Source organism: Oncorhynchus tshawytscha, linkage group LG13, assembly GCF_018296145.1.
Source record: "Oncorhynchus tshawytscha isolate Ot180627B linkage group LG13, Otsh_v2.0, whole genome shotgun sequence".
In the NCBI taxonomy this organism is placed as follows: domain Eukaryota; kingdom Metazoa; phylum Chordata; class Actinopteri; order Salmoniformes; family Salmonidae; genus Oncorhynchus; species Oncorhynchus tshawytscha.
The window spans coordinates 67,082,299-67,100,973 of NC_056441.1; the positions used below are offsets into that span (position 1 = coordinate 67,082,299).

The 18,675-nt window shown below is 41.6% G+C and overlaps 1 protein-coding gene across 5 annotated transcripts; it reads left to right on the forward strand.

Moving 5' to 3' along the window:
* The first annotated feature begins 214 nt into the window (after positions 1 to 214).
* On the forward strand, positions 215 to 17,410 carry LOC112265545 (dixin-A). 5 transcript variants are annotated; one of them, XR_006078680.1, is made up of 15 exons: positions 215 to 808; positions 5,437 to 5,594; positions 5,762 to 5,910; positions 8,821 to 8,910; positions 9,177 to 9,230; positions 9,339 to 9,389; positions 9,632 to 9,736; positions 9,891 to 9,944; positions 10,056 to 10,145; positions 10,251 to 10,325; positions 10,554 to 10,721; positions 10,896 to 10,962; positions 12,528 to 12,636; positions 12,855 to 13,013; positions 17,040 to 17,064. XR_006078680.1 is itself a non-coding variant. In XM_024442932.2 (15 exons), exons 1-15 carry the CDS (start codon positions 786 to 788, stop codon positions 17,121 to 17,123), a joined length of 1,383 nt encoding a protein of 460 aa, XP_024298700.1. In that variant the 5' UTR covers positions 215 to 785; the 3' UTR covers positions 17,124 to 17,410. The 5 variants fall into 5 exon arrangements, 4 of the variants coding, with proteins under 4 accessions (XP_024298700.1, XP_024298701.1, XP_024298698.1 ...); XM_024442932.2 differs by having other exon boundaries at positions 10,059 to 10,145; positions 12,905 to 13,013; positions 17,040 to 17,410; XM_024442933.2 differs by having other exon boundaries at positions 5,765 to 5,910; positions 12,905 to 13,013; positions 17,040 to 17,410.
* The last annotated feature ends 1,265 nt before the right edge of the window (positions 17,411 to 18,675 follow it).

Sequence of the window (18,675 nt, forward strand, 5' to 3'; positions counted from 1 at the left end):
AGCCATGGTTCAGTTGTAAACCACAAACCACATAGTGTTAGCCTAGAATATACTGTAGATTAACAGCCCAATGTAAAGGAGATATGTCCCATTTCAGCTACAGTAGCAGCACATACAAACCCCCTCCTCTAGTGAGAGGGGAAGAGTGTGGGAGGGGAGGTATGAAAGAGAGTGTGGGAGGGGGATGTATGAAAGAGAGTGTGGGAGGGGGAGGGTAAACACTCCGACAGAGTTATGTATGACAGCCTTACTGCTCACTGAAAGAACAAGGGACAGAGAAAAAAGTCTGTGTGGCTGAGCACTAGAAATACTGTGAGGCGAAGGAAGGAAGATATAGCGTGAGGGTGAGAGAAAAAAATATATGGAGGAGGAGAGCTCAGCCACAGGGGGAGTGTGTTCTGAAAAACCAGGCAGAATTCAGCCGCTGGTGAGCCTGAACACCAATCCTCTCCCTTCTGCCACAGGCTGGGAGGGATTGAGACAGGATTTCCATTGGGTTCTTCCAGGGAGTGATTTAGAGAATAGTCCAGGGCTGTTGATTAGGATTTGTAGCTTTATGTAGGGAATATGCTGGAGAGGATTTGAGTATGCTGTTCGCTGTTATTGCAAATTGCACACAGTAGTGTCTGCGACGTGGAGGCTCAGTCTGCTGGTTAGTGTTGGCAGTGCTGCACCCACCCCTGCTGCTGGGGTTGTTTGGGGGCTATGTTTCTGACTGACTAGGGCAGCATCACCCACATGCAGGGCAGAGGCTGAATGGGAGGTAAAGAGTGCAACTAACCAGCATGGGAGCCAAACAGATGAAATGGTAAGAGTTGGATTTCACAAATGATTTGCATTATCTCTTGATTTACAAAACATACCTGTCTCTCTCCTTCTCGTTGTTACAATCAGTGGTCGTAATATAGAAATGCAGTGTTTATTCATTGACCAGTGCCTCTACATGTGCCTTGACAGTATGGTGCTACCTTTACAGTGAGGGGAGTGGTTATGACACCTCGATACAGTGCAAGCACTATGTCATTTAGAATATGTCATTTATTTGTCTAATCAATATTATCCTATGTTCCTACACTATGTATTTATGTAACACGTTTTAGAGAAACTAATCATAGTGTGATAGCTCGTAGAAATGGAGTAGTTCACATCATTTTCGGCTTTTGTCCGAATGTAGGTGTGGGCGTGCCTCTCTGGTATGGATACTGTGCATCCGTGTAGTTGTTTGTCTGGAACAGAATATATAGTCTATGTGAGCTGAATCAGTGATATTGCCTAGCAACGGCTAACTACAGTGTTTGGCATTGCTGTGATTTCCATTTGCAGATCGGCTTACATCTCAGATTTACTTTGATCAGACTGATTAGCATCACGCTGTATATGGGCTTGTCCAATCTCACATGGTGTTTTAGTGTTATACAGTATTTAGTTCCAGAGATTAGGATCATTTATGTTTAATATTTGCCCACCATAGTGGAGGTTTTATTTCCAACCCAAAATATATTTACAGTAAATACACAAATGACATTATAGTGTAAAATAGGCCACAGGTGCATGTGATCCTCTTTCAGATATACAATTGAAAAGTTAAATCAATGCTCATTCAGTTAAATTGAAGACATATTTGAATTAAAAACATGTTATTTCAAGAAGATTTACTTTATTTGATATAAAGGGATTAAAAAAGACATTCAAAGGCTAATCTCTTGCTAATCTATGTATCTCTACTGTATGTTGTTGTTTCAGTTGGCACAACAGATCAGCAGGGTACATCTTTTAAGGGAAATCCACAGAAAGTAGAATATGTAGCGATAAAACTACCTAGGACAAAGGAAGGGCGGTGCCACGATGAGAGATTTACACACAAATTGGTTGGCATGTCCTTCATACTTCTTTGCCTGTAGTTCTTATTACAAGATTATTTGAAATTATTTGCATTGTTTATCAATGGTGAGTACTTAGGCATAACCACTTCAGTTGAATCAGATAAGATGGCCACCAGACCACAGAGGCTCTGCTTATGTAACCTACTGTCCCTGTTTCTCAGCAGTTCAGTAGAATCAACAAAGTAGGCCCCTTATGACAGAAAACGTCCCAAACTTCCTGAATATGATATGTAAATGGTATATAACCTAATTGTCACAACTCTATTGAAGTCATAATACTGTATCTACCATACATCCCTACCAACTCAATTACATATCAATCCAAGCAAGCATCATATGGTACCTGCCTCCACATACAGTATTAATCATTTACAGCTGAGGCACAGTAAGAGAGCACATACAGACCCTCCTGTGGCCCAATGAACCCTAATTAATCCCCCTCTGTTCACAGTGTTAGTGAATGGATAAAGGGTGGATAAAGGGTAATTCCATGGAAACAGAGTGATGCTGAGACTCAGATGTTTCACTTTGAAATGTATGTCAAACAAAAACCAGTGATTGCAAAGTTAACAAACCATATAACAATATGCACAAGGACTACTTTTAACAATTTCCACTGAACATTTTACAAAAACACCTTTACTTGAAGAACAGTGCAGATGCAAAGTTTGGGAACAGAATGACGATTCAAACATTCATTCTGTTCTTCAATAAAGGTGTATTTTATATATATATTTTCAGTAGACATTTTTAAAAGTAGTCCTTGTGCATAGAGTTGTATGGTTTGTTTAAAGAAGATGGATGCCATCCTAACTACATTAAACCAGACATTAATCTCACACAGACTGTAATGTGAGTCTAATTACTCATGTCAACATTACGCTTCACACTAATTAACATATGGTTACATAAATGCAATCCATCATAATCCACCCATCTTGCATTTCTCTTAAAAAAGATTTGAACATAGTCTCTCTCCCCTTTTCAACATGTAATGTCTAAGGGTTTTAGGTTTAATAGTGGCAGAAACTGGCAACAATTATAAAATACAAATACAAAATACAATTAATTACAAAATACCCTGAAAACCAATGTATCAAAATAACATACATAATACTTTTGCGAAGTATTGTACTGAATTAAAATACAAGTATCTTGTATTTTCAAATACAAAATAAATTTGCAAGTACACACTTAACCGTAACAACATTTTCAGTAATGGTAACAAAAGCATTTTACATGCTATGACAGTGATAATGTGGTTGTTTCTACTATGATTGAATGCACTGACTGTAAGTTGCTATCGATGCTAAATAACAAATGCTAATGTAGATGTAAAAATAAACACTTTATCACGACTCAGGATATGACCCGGATACAGACACAGGAGGCAGATAGTACAGATCTCAGATGAGTTATTGTACACACGGGGCAGGCAAAGGGCAGGGTTCGTGATCAAGTCAGAGTCAGGCAGGTACAGGATGGCAGGCAGGCTCGGGGTCAGTACAGGCAGAATAGTCAGAACCCAGAAAACTAGGAAACAGAACTTGAGCAAAAGGAAGACGGGAAAGCACGCTGGTAAGACCTGACGAACTGGCAACAGACAAGAGAACACATGTATAAATACACAGGGGATAATGGGGAAGATGGGCGACACCTGGAGGGGGTGGAGACAAGCACACGGACAGGTGAAACAGATCAGGGTGTGACACACTTGCAAAGCATGCTAAATATTATTATTCTAATGAGCTCCACCCCCGAACGAGACCAAATTTGAATAAAAATGTGAATGACTGTAGAGATAGGCAAAAATACATTGAAATGTATCTTGTTATAAAATACCCAAAAGAATGTATGAAAATAAAATAAGAAATACTATTATCAACAATACAGAAAAGTCAGTCAAAAAATACATTTAAAGTAGGCAAAAAACACAAAAGGAATAATAGACTATTTCAGTCAAATGTCCTGTGCAGTTGTAAATCAAACAAATACATCTGTGAACACAACATTTTTGACATTTCAACTTATTTTGTAAGAAATATGCTCTATATAATTGTCTAGCAGGACTGTTGAAAAGTATTTTAATAATACAAAATGCAGCTCTCTGAAGTATCTTGTTAGAAAATACATTGGACTGTAGTCTAGGCCAGTGAAATACAAATGAAAAAATATGCAAAATACATTTCAAATACATGTAACAGAAGTACTGCCCATCTCCAAATGGTGGTCTATTTGGTCCACACAGACAGAAGCATGGTTGTTTTCCCACAGATATGAAGAAAGGGATCACGGAATCCCCCCTCTGGGAGCCATATCTAATGCCTGGGGTTATAGACCACATGTGGCTGGATCCCATTTCTAAAAAACACATGAGGGAACATGACAAAAGGCCCAGACCTCAGGGTGCTTGGAATGTACTCAGAACAGCCAAAGATCATCATAACATACAGACTGAGTACATAACAGACTCAGGACATTCTGAAAGAGGAAATCATCCTCTCAGAGACATTGAAATCATTGCCAGTTTTGAACTGATGTCTCCGGAGGAAAAAACTATCCTAAGAATGCGTTGTTACAAAAACTAAAACAGCATGTTTCTAAATCCCACCCCTATCTGACTGTTTGAAAAAGGAAATAATTAGTTGTTTTACTCAAATGTGTCCCATTTGTCTGAAGTTGCCTGTAAAGTGCATTTTAATTTAAGTAAAACTTAATATTTTGGACAGTCACTCACTTATGTTTGTGTCAATTAAGTTGAATGAATGAATGAATAAATGAACAAACAAATTCCATCTATGTGTTTACTTACACCCCCTCCGTATTCGAAGGCCCGAAAAATTGCTGCTACTCTGTTTATTATCAATGCGTTGTCACTTTACCTCTACCTCTACCTACATTGACATATTATCTCAATTACCTCGACTAACCGGTGCCCCCGCACATTGACTCTATATCGGTACCCCCTGTATATAGCCTCGCTAATGTTATTTTATTATTATTATTGCTCAATTATTTGTTATTTTTCTATTTTACTTCCGTTTATTTTAGTAAATACTTTCTTAATACTTATTTTTCTTAAAACGGCATTGTTGGTTAAGGGCTTCTAAGTAAGCATTTCACTGTAAGGTCGACACCTGCTATATTCTGCGATAACATTTGATTTGATTGGTTGATGGACAGTGAAACTTTTAATTTGGCTCTAAATTCCAGCATTTTGGGCCACTATTTGGTCACTATACAGAATGTCATCTCTTATTTGAGTGTATTTTAAAACATAATGTCTGTCGCATGTGAAACATTTGATCTCAAATCCAAAATGCTGGAGTATAGAGCCATATTAAAAGTTTTAGCTTCACTGTCCAAATAAATACAGAGGGAGTGTATGTTCAGTGTATCATTCTGTTGAAATATTGCTTAGTCTAGATGGCATTTACAGTATATGTAATTTCAAGAAGAATGTCTTCCATGAATATGTATTTATTTAATTTAATTTGGCTCAGCAGCAAACAAACTCATTCCTTATTCTTGTCTTTCCCACGAACTGTTGCAGCCTCAGTTCAGCCAGCCCTGCACACTCCCCTAAAGAAGAGTACATCATCGCTCAATCCACAGACACTCCTAAAGAAGTATTTATCTCAGCTCAATCTGAAGACCACGCCGAGCCTGGAGATGACAAATCAGAGTTGACGGAAAGGAAATCTGATACAGGTTGGCTGCACATTCATTTGCTCGTTCCTGAAATCTGTTTCCATTTGATTTATCTGCTACAAAAATGACGTTTTATCATGCCCGGTCTGTCTCTGTTTATCTGTCCATGCCTCCATCTCTCCCTCTGTCTGTTTGTCCGGCTGTCCGTCTGTGTGTCTGCCCTCCAGAAGAGGTGTTGTCTCTCTGTGGCCTGTGTCCGACCCCGGGGCATAGTGTGCCAGAGGAGGAGAGATCATGGGAGGAGCAGCTGGAGTGTCACCAGGAGCAGCTGGAAAAGGAGATGCAGGAGGCCAGGAGGATGGTGTTCCGTCTACAGGTAACTAAAGACTCCTCTCACAAACACACACACACACACGCGCGATATTGTAGTAAACTAAAACTAAAACAATTAGGTAACTGAAATAAAATAATTAACAAACCTGTTTCAAAAACTAAAATTATACTGAAACTATTGTATTTGACTCCAAAACTAACTAAAATAAATAATAAATAAAAACCATCATGAATTACATTGCATTCGGAAAGTATTCAGGCCTCTTGACTGTTTCCACATTTTGTTAAGTTACAGCCTCATTCTAAAACTGATTAAATTGTTTCCCCCCCTCAACAATCCACACACAATACCCCATAATGACAAAGCAAAAACTGTTTAAAAAAAAAAAAATGTTTGCAAATGTATTACAAATAAAAAAAACTGAAATATCACATTTCCATAAGTGTTCAGACCCTTAACTCAGTACTTTGTTGAAGCACCGTTTGCAGTGATTACAGCCTGGAGTCTTCTTGGGTATGACGCTACAAGCTTGGCACACATGTATTTGGGGAGTTTCTCCCACTTTTCTCTGCAGATCTTCTCAAACTCTGTTAGGTTGGATGTGGAGCGTCGCTGCACAGATATTTTCAGGTCTCTCCAGAGATGTTCGATCGGGTTCAAGTCCTGGCTCTGGCTGGGCCACTCAATGTCATTCAGAGACTTGTCCCGAAGCCACTCCTGTGTTCTGTGTTGTCTTGGCTGTGTGCTTACGGTCGTTGTCCTGTTGGAAGGTGAACCTTCGCCCAAGTCTGAGGTCCTGAGCGCTCTGAAGCAGGTTTTCATCAAGGATCTCTTTTTTCCGTTCATCTTTCCCTCAATCCTGACTTATCACCCACTCCCTACTGCTGAAAAACATCCCCACAGCATGATGCTACCACCACCATGCTTCACCGTAGGGATGGTGCCAAGTTTCCTCCAGATGTGGCATTCAGGCCAAAGAGTTCAATCTTGGTTTCATCAGACCAGAGAATCTTGTTAATCATGGTCTGAGAGTCCTGAACTCCAAGCGTGCTGTCATGTGCCTTTTACTGAGGAGTAGCTTCTCTCTGGCCACTTTACCATAAAGGCCTAATTGGTGGAGTGCTGCAGAGATGGTTGTCCTTCTGTAAGGTTCTCCACAGAGGAGTGACCATCAGGTTCTTGGTCACCTCCCTGACCAAGGCCCTTCTCTCCCGATTGCTATATTTTGTTGGGTGGCCAGCTCTAGGAATAGTCATGGTGGTTCAAAACTTCTTCCATTTAAGAATGATGGAGGCCACTGTTTTCTTGGGGACCTTCAATGCTGCAGAATTCTTTTTGGACCCTTCCCCAGATCTGTGCCTCGACACAATCCTGTCTCGGAGCTCTACGTACAATTCCTTCGACCTCATGGCTTGGTTTTTGCTCTGACATGCACTGTCAACTGTGGGAACTTATGTAGACAGGTGTGTGCCTTTCCAAATCATGTCCAGTCGATTGAATTCACCACAGGTGGACTCTAAATCCAGTTGTAGAAACATCTCAAGGGTGATTAATGGAAACAGGATGCACCTGGGCTCAATTTCGAGTCTCATAGCAAAGGGCCTGAATACTTATGCAAATAAGTCTTCAAAAAACCTGTTTTCGCTTTGTCATTATGTGTGTGTAGATTGATGATTGAGAGGGAAAACATGTATTTAATCAATTTTAGAATAAGGCTGTAATGTAACAAAATATGGAAAAAGTCAAGTGGTCTGAATACTTTCCAAATGCACTGAATGTTCAGTTTTAGAATTTACAAGCTTTTTTTCTAATGGGGTTTTCAAGCTTCTGAATCTGGTGGGTTAGACATTTACTTAATCATTTAAAGATAGACTCAGTGAGATGACTTTGCCACGAGCAGCACCACAGATATTGGGCGCGTTTGAATGGTAAGGCTAAACCAACCGTCTGTAGACGAAAGTCGAGGAGTGAAGTAGGGGAGGTGCATCTGATAAGAATCAGCTGAGAAGTTTAGCCTCGCGCTTCAGCGCTCCTGGATGTTGCAGAAATTGACCCACTACTACTGTTACTTGGTGCATCTACGTCATCTCGCTGAGTCTACCTTCAAACCTATCCTAACTTATGACCTGACCCAGCACCTTATGCATTACTGCCGCACAGGGACAAGAAGTGACCTCCCAAAAAACCCAAACACTTTGCAACACATAAATGGCTCCTAGCCTCCCACGCATAGGCTTCGTTCTGTCCCTAACACTAAAACGATATAATATAAAAACTAAATAGAAATGTTTTTATGATACAATAACTAAATAAAAATGAGTAAAATGGAACTGAAAACTAACTGAAACTAAACTGATTTCAAATGAAAATGTTTAAACTAATAGAAGAAAAACAAATATAAAAACACAAAACTATAATAACCTTAACACACACACTCTACAGATACACACAGATAGATACACTGTCAGACATACAAACATAGCTTTATGTGAACATCTTTAGTATGTATAAGATGTATCCCTCCAAGACTCCAGCTAAGGTAAGTATACAATGAGATTGTGATCATCCAAACATAATCTGGTATCAAGGATCTGAGTGTTCTTAATCTAGCACAATCTAATCTATCCTGTTAGGTATAAAAATCACCCCCCCCCCACCTCTACCCCACCCTGCCCAACTTCGGATGATCACATGAAAGTGTGATCATGTCCAAGCCAAGCATTTGCTCTATGTTCACTGTCCAGTTCAGGTTGGCAGCCTTGTGGTGTATGTGAGGTCGTACATCCATATCGGTGTGTGTGTGTGTGTCTGACATGTTTTTATGCATGCATGTGATGTGGTCAACAAGCTTTATTTCTCTCTGGTGTGTGTTTATACAGTGAAATGTATTCTGGGTGTGTAGGCTTTATCTTATGTGTACAGTATGTGTCCATCCCTCTCTTCTCTCTCCAGGCTCTACTGCTGCACGGCTCTCTCCCTGAGGACGAGCAGGATGTCTCCATGGGCTTCGGGGATAGCAGGGCTAACTCTGAGCAGCAGTTGGTACTGTGTCCGCCCCCATCCTCTCTCTACATTCACTTTAGATAGTATGGCATGTTCAGCCACTCACTGTGATGTAGCAGTGTCAGACTCTGGCACGCTATAGTGTTTTTACTGTCACTCTAGAGTCCAGAAAAGACGCAGATACTGTAGAAGTGTGAATGAGTCTGTTATCTGCTTAGCCTGCTTTCATGCCAGGCCACCGTCTCTTTATAAGCTCTGGCATTTCTCTATTTTCACATAATGCCTCTCATCCCCTCGCTTTGAAGGTTCTAATCCGCAGTCGTCTGGACCAAAGCATGGAGGAGGCTCTTGATCTGAAGGTACAGTAAGCAAAAGAAATTGGGCTTAATGTGGATGAGCTGCTTTCAGAGCACATACCTTCCCCTAATGAAATGTCTCTGAGTCTGTCTGTCTCTCTGTCATCTCAGAGGGAGCTTCTGAGGCACAAGCAGGAGGCACGCCACCTTCAGGCCATTAAGGTAAAAACCTGCCAGTCAAACCCTTCAGTTTGTTTGGATTGTTACATAGATTAGTGGCTTTTATTCAGTTCTCATGCCAGCTCTGGGTAGAGAAACAGACCCTTTTAGCCTCCACTGTTCCTTTACAGAAGAGTTGTGTGCTCTGTTTAAGGCTTCATAATGATCCATATTCGTGGGTCCTTACTCTTTGGTAGGCAAGCCAGCCTCTCTAGCGTTGTCTTTGATCTGCCTTTCCTCATTAGGATGCTCTTCAGCAGCGTATGTCTGTACAGGAGGCTGCGGTACTGCAGCTGAAGCAGGAGCTACTGAGGTGCAGTATGGACAAAGAGCAACTGGAGGGGGAGAACGTGAGTCAAATTATATGATAATACATACATTGACATTTAGAATGAATATTTGACATTTATATTCAATGGCTCTATCTATTTATGTATTCAAATATTCACAAAATGTTTTGTTCATCCACATTACAAATATAAGTATATATTTGTATATTTGTAGGCAGAGCTCAAACGGAAGTTGAGCGATCGGAACAAACTGCTCAGTGAATATGAGGTAAGATCAGAACATTTTCAATTATAACATACTTTAACATTTGGATATGATTATGTGGTTGAAATGTATCAAAGTATCACATATATCACAGTGATATGTCTATAAAACCAGCAGAAACTTGGAAAAAAGGATAGACTACTTCAGCAACAGCAATTGAAACTGGACGATGCTCGGCACAACTCTAATGAAGGAAGCCATAGGGTATGGTACCATAATCAAACTGCTTCCACGTCACTTACAGTAAATGACATGTATTCATTGTAGCTTGTGAAGTTGGTAAGATATATTATGTCTGTTTTTCTTCAGTCATCTAGGAGTGAAAAGAGTGGGTACAGTAACTCTGTGGGCCCACCCCCTGGTCCGGCCTTCCAACACACAGCGGTGAGTCATGCACACCTATGAACATTTCCTACATGTGTTTACATGTTGGTTGGAGGGAGGGGGTGATTCCTTAAATGTGTGTTTTAGATATGTTTCATGTCATCATTATAGCTGTTTCTAGAGCTAGAGACCTAATAGAGGTTAAAGGCCATGGCCAAATGATCAACAACCTTCAAATGTGCCTGGACACCAGTTCTAGTGGTTTATGTCAATATGTGTGTGTGTTAGCAGGGGGAGGAACTGCAGCTGGTAAGGGAGGCCCTGCGTAGTCTGAGGGATGGCTTCTCAGGTCACGACCCTCAGCATCACACCCTGGACACACTGGAGCAAGGGGTGGCCAGTCTCATGGACCGCCTATACACACTCGACACACGCCGCAGGCAGCAGGACAGAGGGGTACATACACACACACACACAGCAATACACACAGAGGACCACAGAGAAGGGTGCTGTGTGTGTGCTGTTAGCGTGATATTATGCACCCGATGTGATAATCGTGTTTATCGTGTGCACATCGTGACTGATTGAATTGGCATTTCTCTTATTAACTGAGACTCTGTCGTCTTGTAGGGTCCATACAAGTCACCAGGACGAAGAGCCAACCCCACAGACAGGGACTCATGGCCACCCAGCTCAAGTAAGATGTACCGTTTGTTTTGCCGTTCTCAACAACCTTGCTAATTCTCTTCATGCAACTTTATATAATTGTGTAATTCAATTACATTGAGCACATGTTAGGAGGTATTGAGGATTTTAATTAGCTAGGCTGGCTATCTGTAGAGAAAAGGGTCATATTAATCCAACTTGGTCTGGTCCACATAATTATTGAAGACTCAGCCTCCAGGTACCTCTCAAATTATTTGACTTATATTAGAGATTTCCACCAATACAACACCAGAGCAATAGACCCTGATATTGCCCGTTTTAAATGTAATAGTCTATCTGGTAAGAACATCTTTTTATATACTGACGCTGTTGAGTGGAACAAACTATCACAGCAACTCAAAGCCATGCCGACCATAGTTGAGGAGACTAAATTACTTGTTGTTACCTTAGATTGTAAACAGTCATGGTCAAAAAAATATAGATTCAATGGTTGTAAAGATGGGGAGAGGTCTGTCCGTAATAAAGAGATGCTCTGCTTTTTTGACACCACACTCTACAAAGCAAATCCTGCAGGCTCTAGTTTTATCTTATCTTAATTATTGTCCAGTCATATGGTCAAGTGCTGCAAAGAAAGACCTAGTTAAGCTGCAGCTGACCCAGAACAGAGCGACACATCTTGCTCTTGTTGTAATCAGAAAGATAATATTAATACTATACATACCAGTCTCTCTTGGCTAAGACTTGAGGAAAGACTGACTGTGTCACTTCTTGTGTTGGAAATTCCAAATGGTTTGCATAGTCAACTTACACACAGCTTGACACACACACTTACCCCACCAGACGTGCCACCAGGGGTCTTTTCACAGTCCCCAGGGCCAGAACAAATTCAAGCAAACGTACAGTATTATGCAGAGCCATGAGTGCATGGAACTCCCTTCCATCTTATATAGCACAAGTAAACAGCAAACCTGGTTTCAAAAAACAAATAAAGCAACACTTCAAGGCACAACGCCTCTCCCCATGTGACCTACTTGTTGTGTGTATGTACTGACATGTATGTTTAACTAATTCAATGCACACACTACTTGTTAATGTTTTTAAATGCATGCAAATTGTAAGGTCTTTTGCCTGTAATGTCTGTTTCGTAATGTGTCGGACCTCAGTAAGGCTAGCTGTCGCCATCGGTGTCGGCTAATGGAGGATCCTAATAAATCAAATCAAAATCACAACTTTAAAAAGGATCTTACGCTGGCTAATGATCGAGCAATAGAAACAGAAATAAAAAAATGTGTCTGTGTCATGTGTCTGTATCTATGTCATGAGTCTATCTATGTCATGTGTCTGTATCTATGTCATGTGTCTGTATCTATGTCATGTGTCTATCTATGTCATGTGTCTGTATCTATGTCACGTGTCTGTATCTATGTAATATACTGTTTTAGCACCATGGAAATAAGTATGACTTTCTTGTGATGGCCCTGTCATTTTTATTTTCATATATGTACTATGTGTATGTTTTTTCATTGGCAAATTAAATCAATCAATCCTGTCTTTAAGCTGTAGCCAGTAAGCCGACCAATATGTTTTTGTTTTCAGAAATAGCTCACTCCCACAGTAGCCCTGGCCTGGACTCCACAGTCTCCACTAAAGTCCTCTACTTCACTGATCGCTCACTCACTCCTTTCCTGGTCAACATCTCCAAAAGGTACGAATCCAGAATCCCTCGTTGGGTCTTGAAGATGTCCATTGCATGTGTATCTTTGTGTTGTATGGTTGCGTGCTGCCTGGATGTTAATGTATATGTTAGTACACATGTATATTTTTAGGGTATTGAATGCATGCATGTGTGTCATTGGTGTGTGTGTTGTGTGTCTATGTGCCGTAGCGTTGTGAGGGAATGTGCATGTCTGTGTCTCTGCACAGATCAATGTACCATGATGCCATCTGACAGTGGGACTGTGCTGTGCTGTTAGGCTGGGTGAGGTGACTCTGAGAGACTTCAAGGCAGCGGTGGACCGCCAGGGTAGCTTCAGGTACCACTTCAAAGCCCTCGACCCAGAGTTTGGGACTGTGAAGGAGGAGGTAGGCATGTTTTGGATTACAGCTTTGGGGTTACATTTAGATAGGGTCAACCACTGAGGCAGAAATGACAATGACCAAAGTGAAAAGATAAAACACATGGAATTGGCAATAGTTCCGAAACCCAATAACTATTTTAAGATCATAGAGACGAGGATTCTCTATAGTTGATAAACAACAGTTGAGATCAGAGGTTTACATACACCTTAGCCAAATACATTTCAACTCAGTTTTTTACAATTCCTGACATTTAATCCTATTAAAAATTCCCTGTTTTAGGTCAGTTAGGATCACCATTTATTTTAAGAATGTGAAATGTCAGAATAATAGTTGAGAGAACGATTTATTTCAGCTTTTATTTCTTTCATCACATTCCCAGTCAGCCAGAAGTTTACATACACTCAACAGTTTTTGGTAGCATTGCCTTTAAATTGTTTAACTTGGGTCAAACGTTTCGGGTAGCCTTCCACAAGCTTCCCACAATATGTTGGGTGAATTTTGGCCCATTCCTCCTGACAGAGCTGGTGTAACTGAGTCAGGTTTGTAGGCCTCCTTGCGTGCACCTTTTTCAGTTTTGCCCACTAATGTTCTATAGGATTGAGGTCAGGGCTTTGTGATGGCCATTCCAATACCTTGACTTTGTTGTCCTTAAGCCATTTTGCCACAACTTTGGAAGTATGCTTGGGGTCATTGTCCATTTGGAAGATCCATTTGCGACCAAGCTTTCACTTCCTGACTGATGTCTTGAGATGTTGCTTCAATATATCCACATACTTTTCTTTCCTCATGATGCCATCTATTTTGTGAAGTGCACCAGTCCCTCCTGCAGCAAAGCACCGCCACAACATGATTCCACCCCCGTGCTTCACGGTTGGGATAGTGTTCTTCGGCTTGCAAGCATCCCCCTTTTTCCTCCAAATATAACGATGGTCATTATGGCCAAACAGTTCTATTTAAGTTTCATCAGACCAGAGGACATTTCTCCAAAATGTATGATGTTTGTCCCCATGTGCAGTTGCAAACCGTAGTCTGGCTTTTTTATGCCGGTTTTGGAGCAGTGGCTTCTTCCTTGCTGAGCAGCCTTTCAGGTTATGTTGATATAGGACTCGTTTTACTGTGGATATAGATACTTTTGTACCTGTTTCCCCTTTGCTGTTGTTCTGGATTGATTTGTAAACTTCCGACTTCAACTGTATATATACAAGAGTGTGTGGACACAGCTTCAAATTAGTGGATTCGGCTATTTCAGCCACATCCGCTGACAGGTGTATAAAATTGAGCACACAGCTATGCAATCTCCATAGACAAACATTGGCAGTAGAATGGCCTTACTGAAGAGCTCAGTGACTTTCAACATGACACGGTCATAGAATGCCACCTTTCCAACAGGTCAGTTGGTCAAATTTCTGCCATGTTAGAGCTGCCCCAGTCAACTGTAAGTGCTGTTAATGTGAAGTGGAAACATCTAAGAGCAACAACGGCTCAGCCGCGAAGTGGTAGGCCACACCTCACAGAATGGGACCACCAAGTGCTGCAGCGCGTAGCGCGTAAAATCATCTGTCCTCGGTTGCAACACTCAGTACTGAGTTCCAAACTGTCTCTGGAAGCAACCTCAGCACAATAACTGTTTGTCGGGAGCTTCATGAAATGGTTTTCCATGGACGAGCAGCCGCACACAAGCCTAAGATCACCATGCGCAATGCCAAGCGTCAGCTGGACTGGTGTAACGCTCACCGCCATTGGACTCTGGAGAAGTGGAAACACGTTCTCTGGAGTGATGAATCACGCTTCACCATCTGGCTGTCTGAAGGATGAATTTTGGTTTTTGGAGCGCGCTACTTGACGAATATATAAATACAGTGGGGCAAAAAAGTAGTTAGTCAGCCACCAATTGTGCAAGTTCTCCCACTTAAAAAGATGAGAGAGGCCTGTAATTTTCATCATAGGTACACTTCAACTATGACAGACAAAATGAAGAAAAAACATCCAGAAAATCACATTGTAGGATTTTTAATGAATTTCTTTGCAAATTATGGTGGAAAATAAGTATTTCGTCACCTACAAACAAGCAAGATGTCTGGCTCTCACAGACGTGTCACGTCTTCTTTAAGAGGCTCCTATGTCCTCCACTCATTACCTGTTTTAATGGCATCTGTTTGAACTTGTTATCAGTATAAAATACACCTGTCCACAACCTCAAACTGTCACACTCCAAACTCCACTATGGCCAAGACCAAAGAGCTGTCAAAGGACACCAGAAACAAAATTGTAGACCTGCACCAGGCTGGGAAGACTGAATCTGCAATAGGTAAGCAGCTTGGTTTGAAGAAATCAACTGTGGGAGCAATTATTAGGAAATGGAAGACATGCAAGACCACTGATAATCTCCCTCGATCTGGGGCTCCACGCAAGATCTCACCCCGTGGGGTCAAAATGATCACAAGAACGGTGAGCAAAAATCCCAGAACCACACGGGGGGGGGGGATCTAGTGAATGACCTGCAGAGAGCTGGGACCAAAGTAACAAAGCCTGCCATCAGTAACACACTACGCCGCCAGGGACTCAAATCCTGCAGTTCCAGACGTGTCCCCCTGCTTAAGCCAGTACATGTCCAGGCCCGTCTGAAGTTTGCTAGAGAGCATTTGGATGATCCAGAAGAAGATTGGGAGAATGTCATATGGTCAGATGAAACCAAAATATCACTTGTTGGTAAAAACTCAACTCGTAGTGTTTGGAGCACAAAGAATGCTGAGTTGCATCCAAAGAACACCATACCTACTGTGAAGCATGGGGGTGGAAACATCATGCTTTGGGGCTGTTTTTCTGCAAAGGGACCAGGATCGTGAGATTTTGAGTGAAAACCTCCTTCCATCAGCAAGGGCATTGAAGATGAAACGTGGCTGGGTCTTTCAGCATGACAATGATCCCAAACACACCGCCCGGGCAATGAAGGACTGACTTCGTAAGAAGCATTTCAAGGTCCTGGAGTGCCCTAGCCAGTCTCCAGATCTCAAACCCATAGAACATCTTTGGAGGGAGTTGAAAGTCTGTGTTGCCCAGCAACAGCCCCAAAACATCACTGCTCTAGTGGAGATCTGCATGGAGGAATGGGCCAAAATACCAGCAACAGTGTGTGAAAACCTTGTGAAGACTTACAGAAAACGTTTGACCTCTGTCATTGCCAACAAAGGGTATATAACAAAGTATTGAGATAAACTTTTGTTATTGACCAAATACTTATTTCTACCATAATTTGCAAATAAATTCATAAAAAATCCTACAATGTGATTTTGGGGATTTTTTTCCCTCATTTTGTCTGTCATAGCTGAAGTGTACCTATGATGAAAATGACAGGCCTCTTTCGTCTTTTTAAGTGGGAGAACTTGCACAATTGGTGGCTGACTAAATACCTTTTTGCCCCACTGTATATAGTGCCAACTGTAAAGTTTGTTGGAGGAGGAATAATGCTTCGGGCTAGGCTCCTTAGGTACAGCGAAGGGGAATCTTAACGCTACAGCGTACAATGACATTCTATACCATTCTGTGCTTCCAACTTTGTGGCAACAGTTTGGGGAAGGCCCTTTCCTGTTTCAGCATGACAATGCTCCTGTGCACAAAGAGGTCCGTATAGAAATAGTTTGTCGAGATCGGTGTGGAAGACCTTGATTTGCCTGCACAGAGCCCTGAACTCAACCCCATCGAACACCTTTGGGATGAATTGGAACACCAACTGCGAGCCAGGCCTAATCGCCCAACATCAGTGCCTGACCTTGTGGCTGAATGGAAGTCCTTGCAGCAATGTTTCAACATCTAGTGGAAAGTCTTCCCAGAAGAGTGGAGGCTGTTTTGGCAGAAAAGGGGGGACCAACTCCATATTAATGCCCATGATTTTGGAATGAGATGTTCGACGAGCAGGTGTTCACATACTTTTGGTCATGTAGTGTATGTGTTTAGAGACTGTCTGTGGCTGTATATGTCATAGTTTATATTATAAGAGCATGCCTGTCTGGTTCTGGTTGGTGTTCTCAGGTGTTCCAGGATGGAGCGCTGGTGCCTGGCTGGGAGGGGAAGATAGTGGCCTGGGTGGAGGAGGACCATGGAGAGAGACGGTAGAAGTGGGAACCAACCAACCATAGAGGGAACCACTAGCCTCAAACTGTGACCACTGGACTATGATGCCATAACACCCTCTCAGTATTCACAGCAGCCCTGAAGAGGTAGCTATTATAACAATTGGGAACAATCTATTTATTACTGTTTCGAGATGAAACCATACTTTCAAAAATGTCTCTTTCCTATGGACATTTGACTTACAGTAACTGTTTGAAGTACAAGTTCTAGTTGCCAAATATGAATGAATACAATTTTTACGTTTTAATAAACATGGATTACTGCATGAATATTGACTATTTGTGAACTATTTCCTAGACATGCAGTTAATGTAACTCATGATCATGGAGGACTATAACTTCACTTGAGTCATTATTGTTGCTATGAATGTCTTTACTGAGGTACTGTTTACTACTACAAAGGTTCAGACCCACAGCTTGTAGGATGCATAGGAGAAATGACATTTATGTTGGTCCATTTGCTTTGAGGTAACTGAAGTTACTGCCTTCTCTAATGGCCTTCTTATATTTCCAAAGTGCCGTGTCCCTTCATAGAGACAAATCACCTACTGGGTGTAAGTGTGACATGCCAGAGCAGACAGTGTTTTGTTTTTTTGTCTAGTAACATGTGTGCTTTTAGTGTCTGCAGTAATGGCACTAGAGTATAGACACTTGCAAAGTTAATGTCCGTTTCTTGTTGAACGTGGCAGAGGCCGACTCCTCATTCACAGTCTCAGGCAGCTCCAGGTGTAGATGGATGAATTTCCTCCACTTCTAGTAGTATATCATATTATAGAGAAATACACACAAACTTTTAGACCAACAAGACCACAGAAAGGATAACTTATAATGTAACATAGGCTATTATGTCAACATAGGAAGCGCTTAAGCAAAATCAACATAATTTTTGCTAATCTGTCACAGGGCCTTATTCATAGCACAAGGGAAAGGGGAAACAGAGTGGTCCCTGACCTAGGAAATGATGAGATGGCACTCTGTGATGGAGTGAACATTTGGTAGCTCCACAGTCAGCTCCAGGATTCTAGAGAGGTCCCTGACCTAGGAAATGATGAGATGGCACTCTGTGATGGAGTGAACATTTGGTAGCTCCACAGTCAGCTCCAGGATTCTAGAGAGGTCCCTGACCTAGGAAATGATGAGATGGCACTCTGTGATGGAGTGAACATTTGGTAGCTCCACAGTCAGCTCCAGGATTCTAGAGAGGTCTCTGGGGTCAGAGTTAACAGTGAGCTGGTTCTGTGGCTGCTGAGGCTGGGCTGTCACTGAGCTAGAGATCACCTGGATCAGGTTCTTGGTCTTGTTGCTTTGGTCCCCTGGCCCAGATGATAGCTGGACAGATGTGATGAGCTGCACAGGTGTACTGTCCTCGGTCTGCCCTTCACGCAGGAGATCTGCTGGAACAGGGAAGCTGGGGTCTGGGAGGCTGGGAAATGAATGTCAAAACATTAATCTTTAGCTACAGTACACCTTTAAAAAAATATTCATACTACATAGTTAGTAGGTATTGCTCAATACATTGTGGCTAAATAATCTCG

Bases quoted from the DNA above. Each gene is read 5' to 3' on its own strand.
- LOC112265545 (XM_024442930.1), top strand. From the start codon at position 786: ATGGGAGCCAAACAGATGAAATG. The intron at 10,146-10,250 runs GTATGGTACCAT...GTTTTTCTTCAG, and splicing joins CTAATGAAGGAAGCCATAGG to TCATCTAGGAGTGAAAAGAG. The intron at 13,014-17,039 runs GTAGGCATGTTT...TGGTGTTCTCAG, and splicing joins TTGGGACTGTGAAGGAGGAG to GTGTTCCAGGATGGAGCGCT.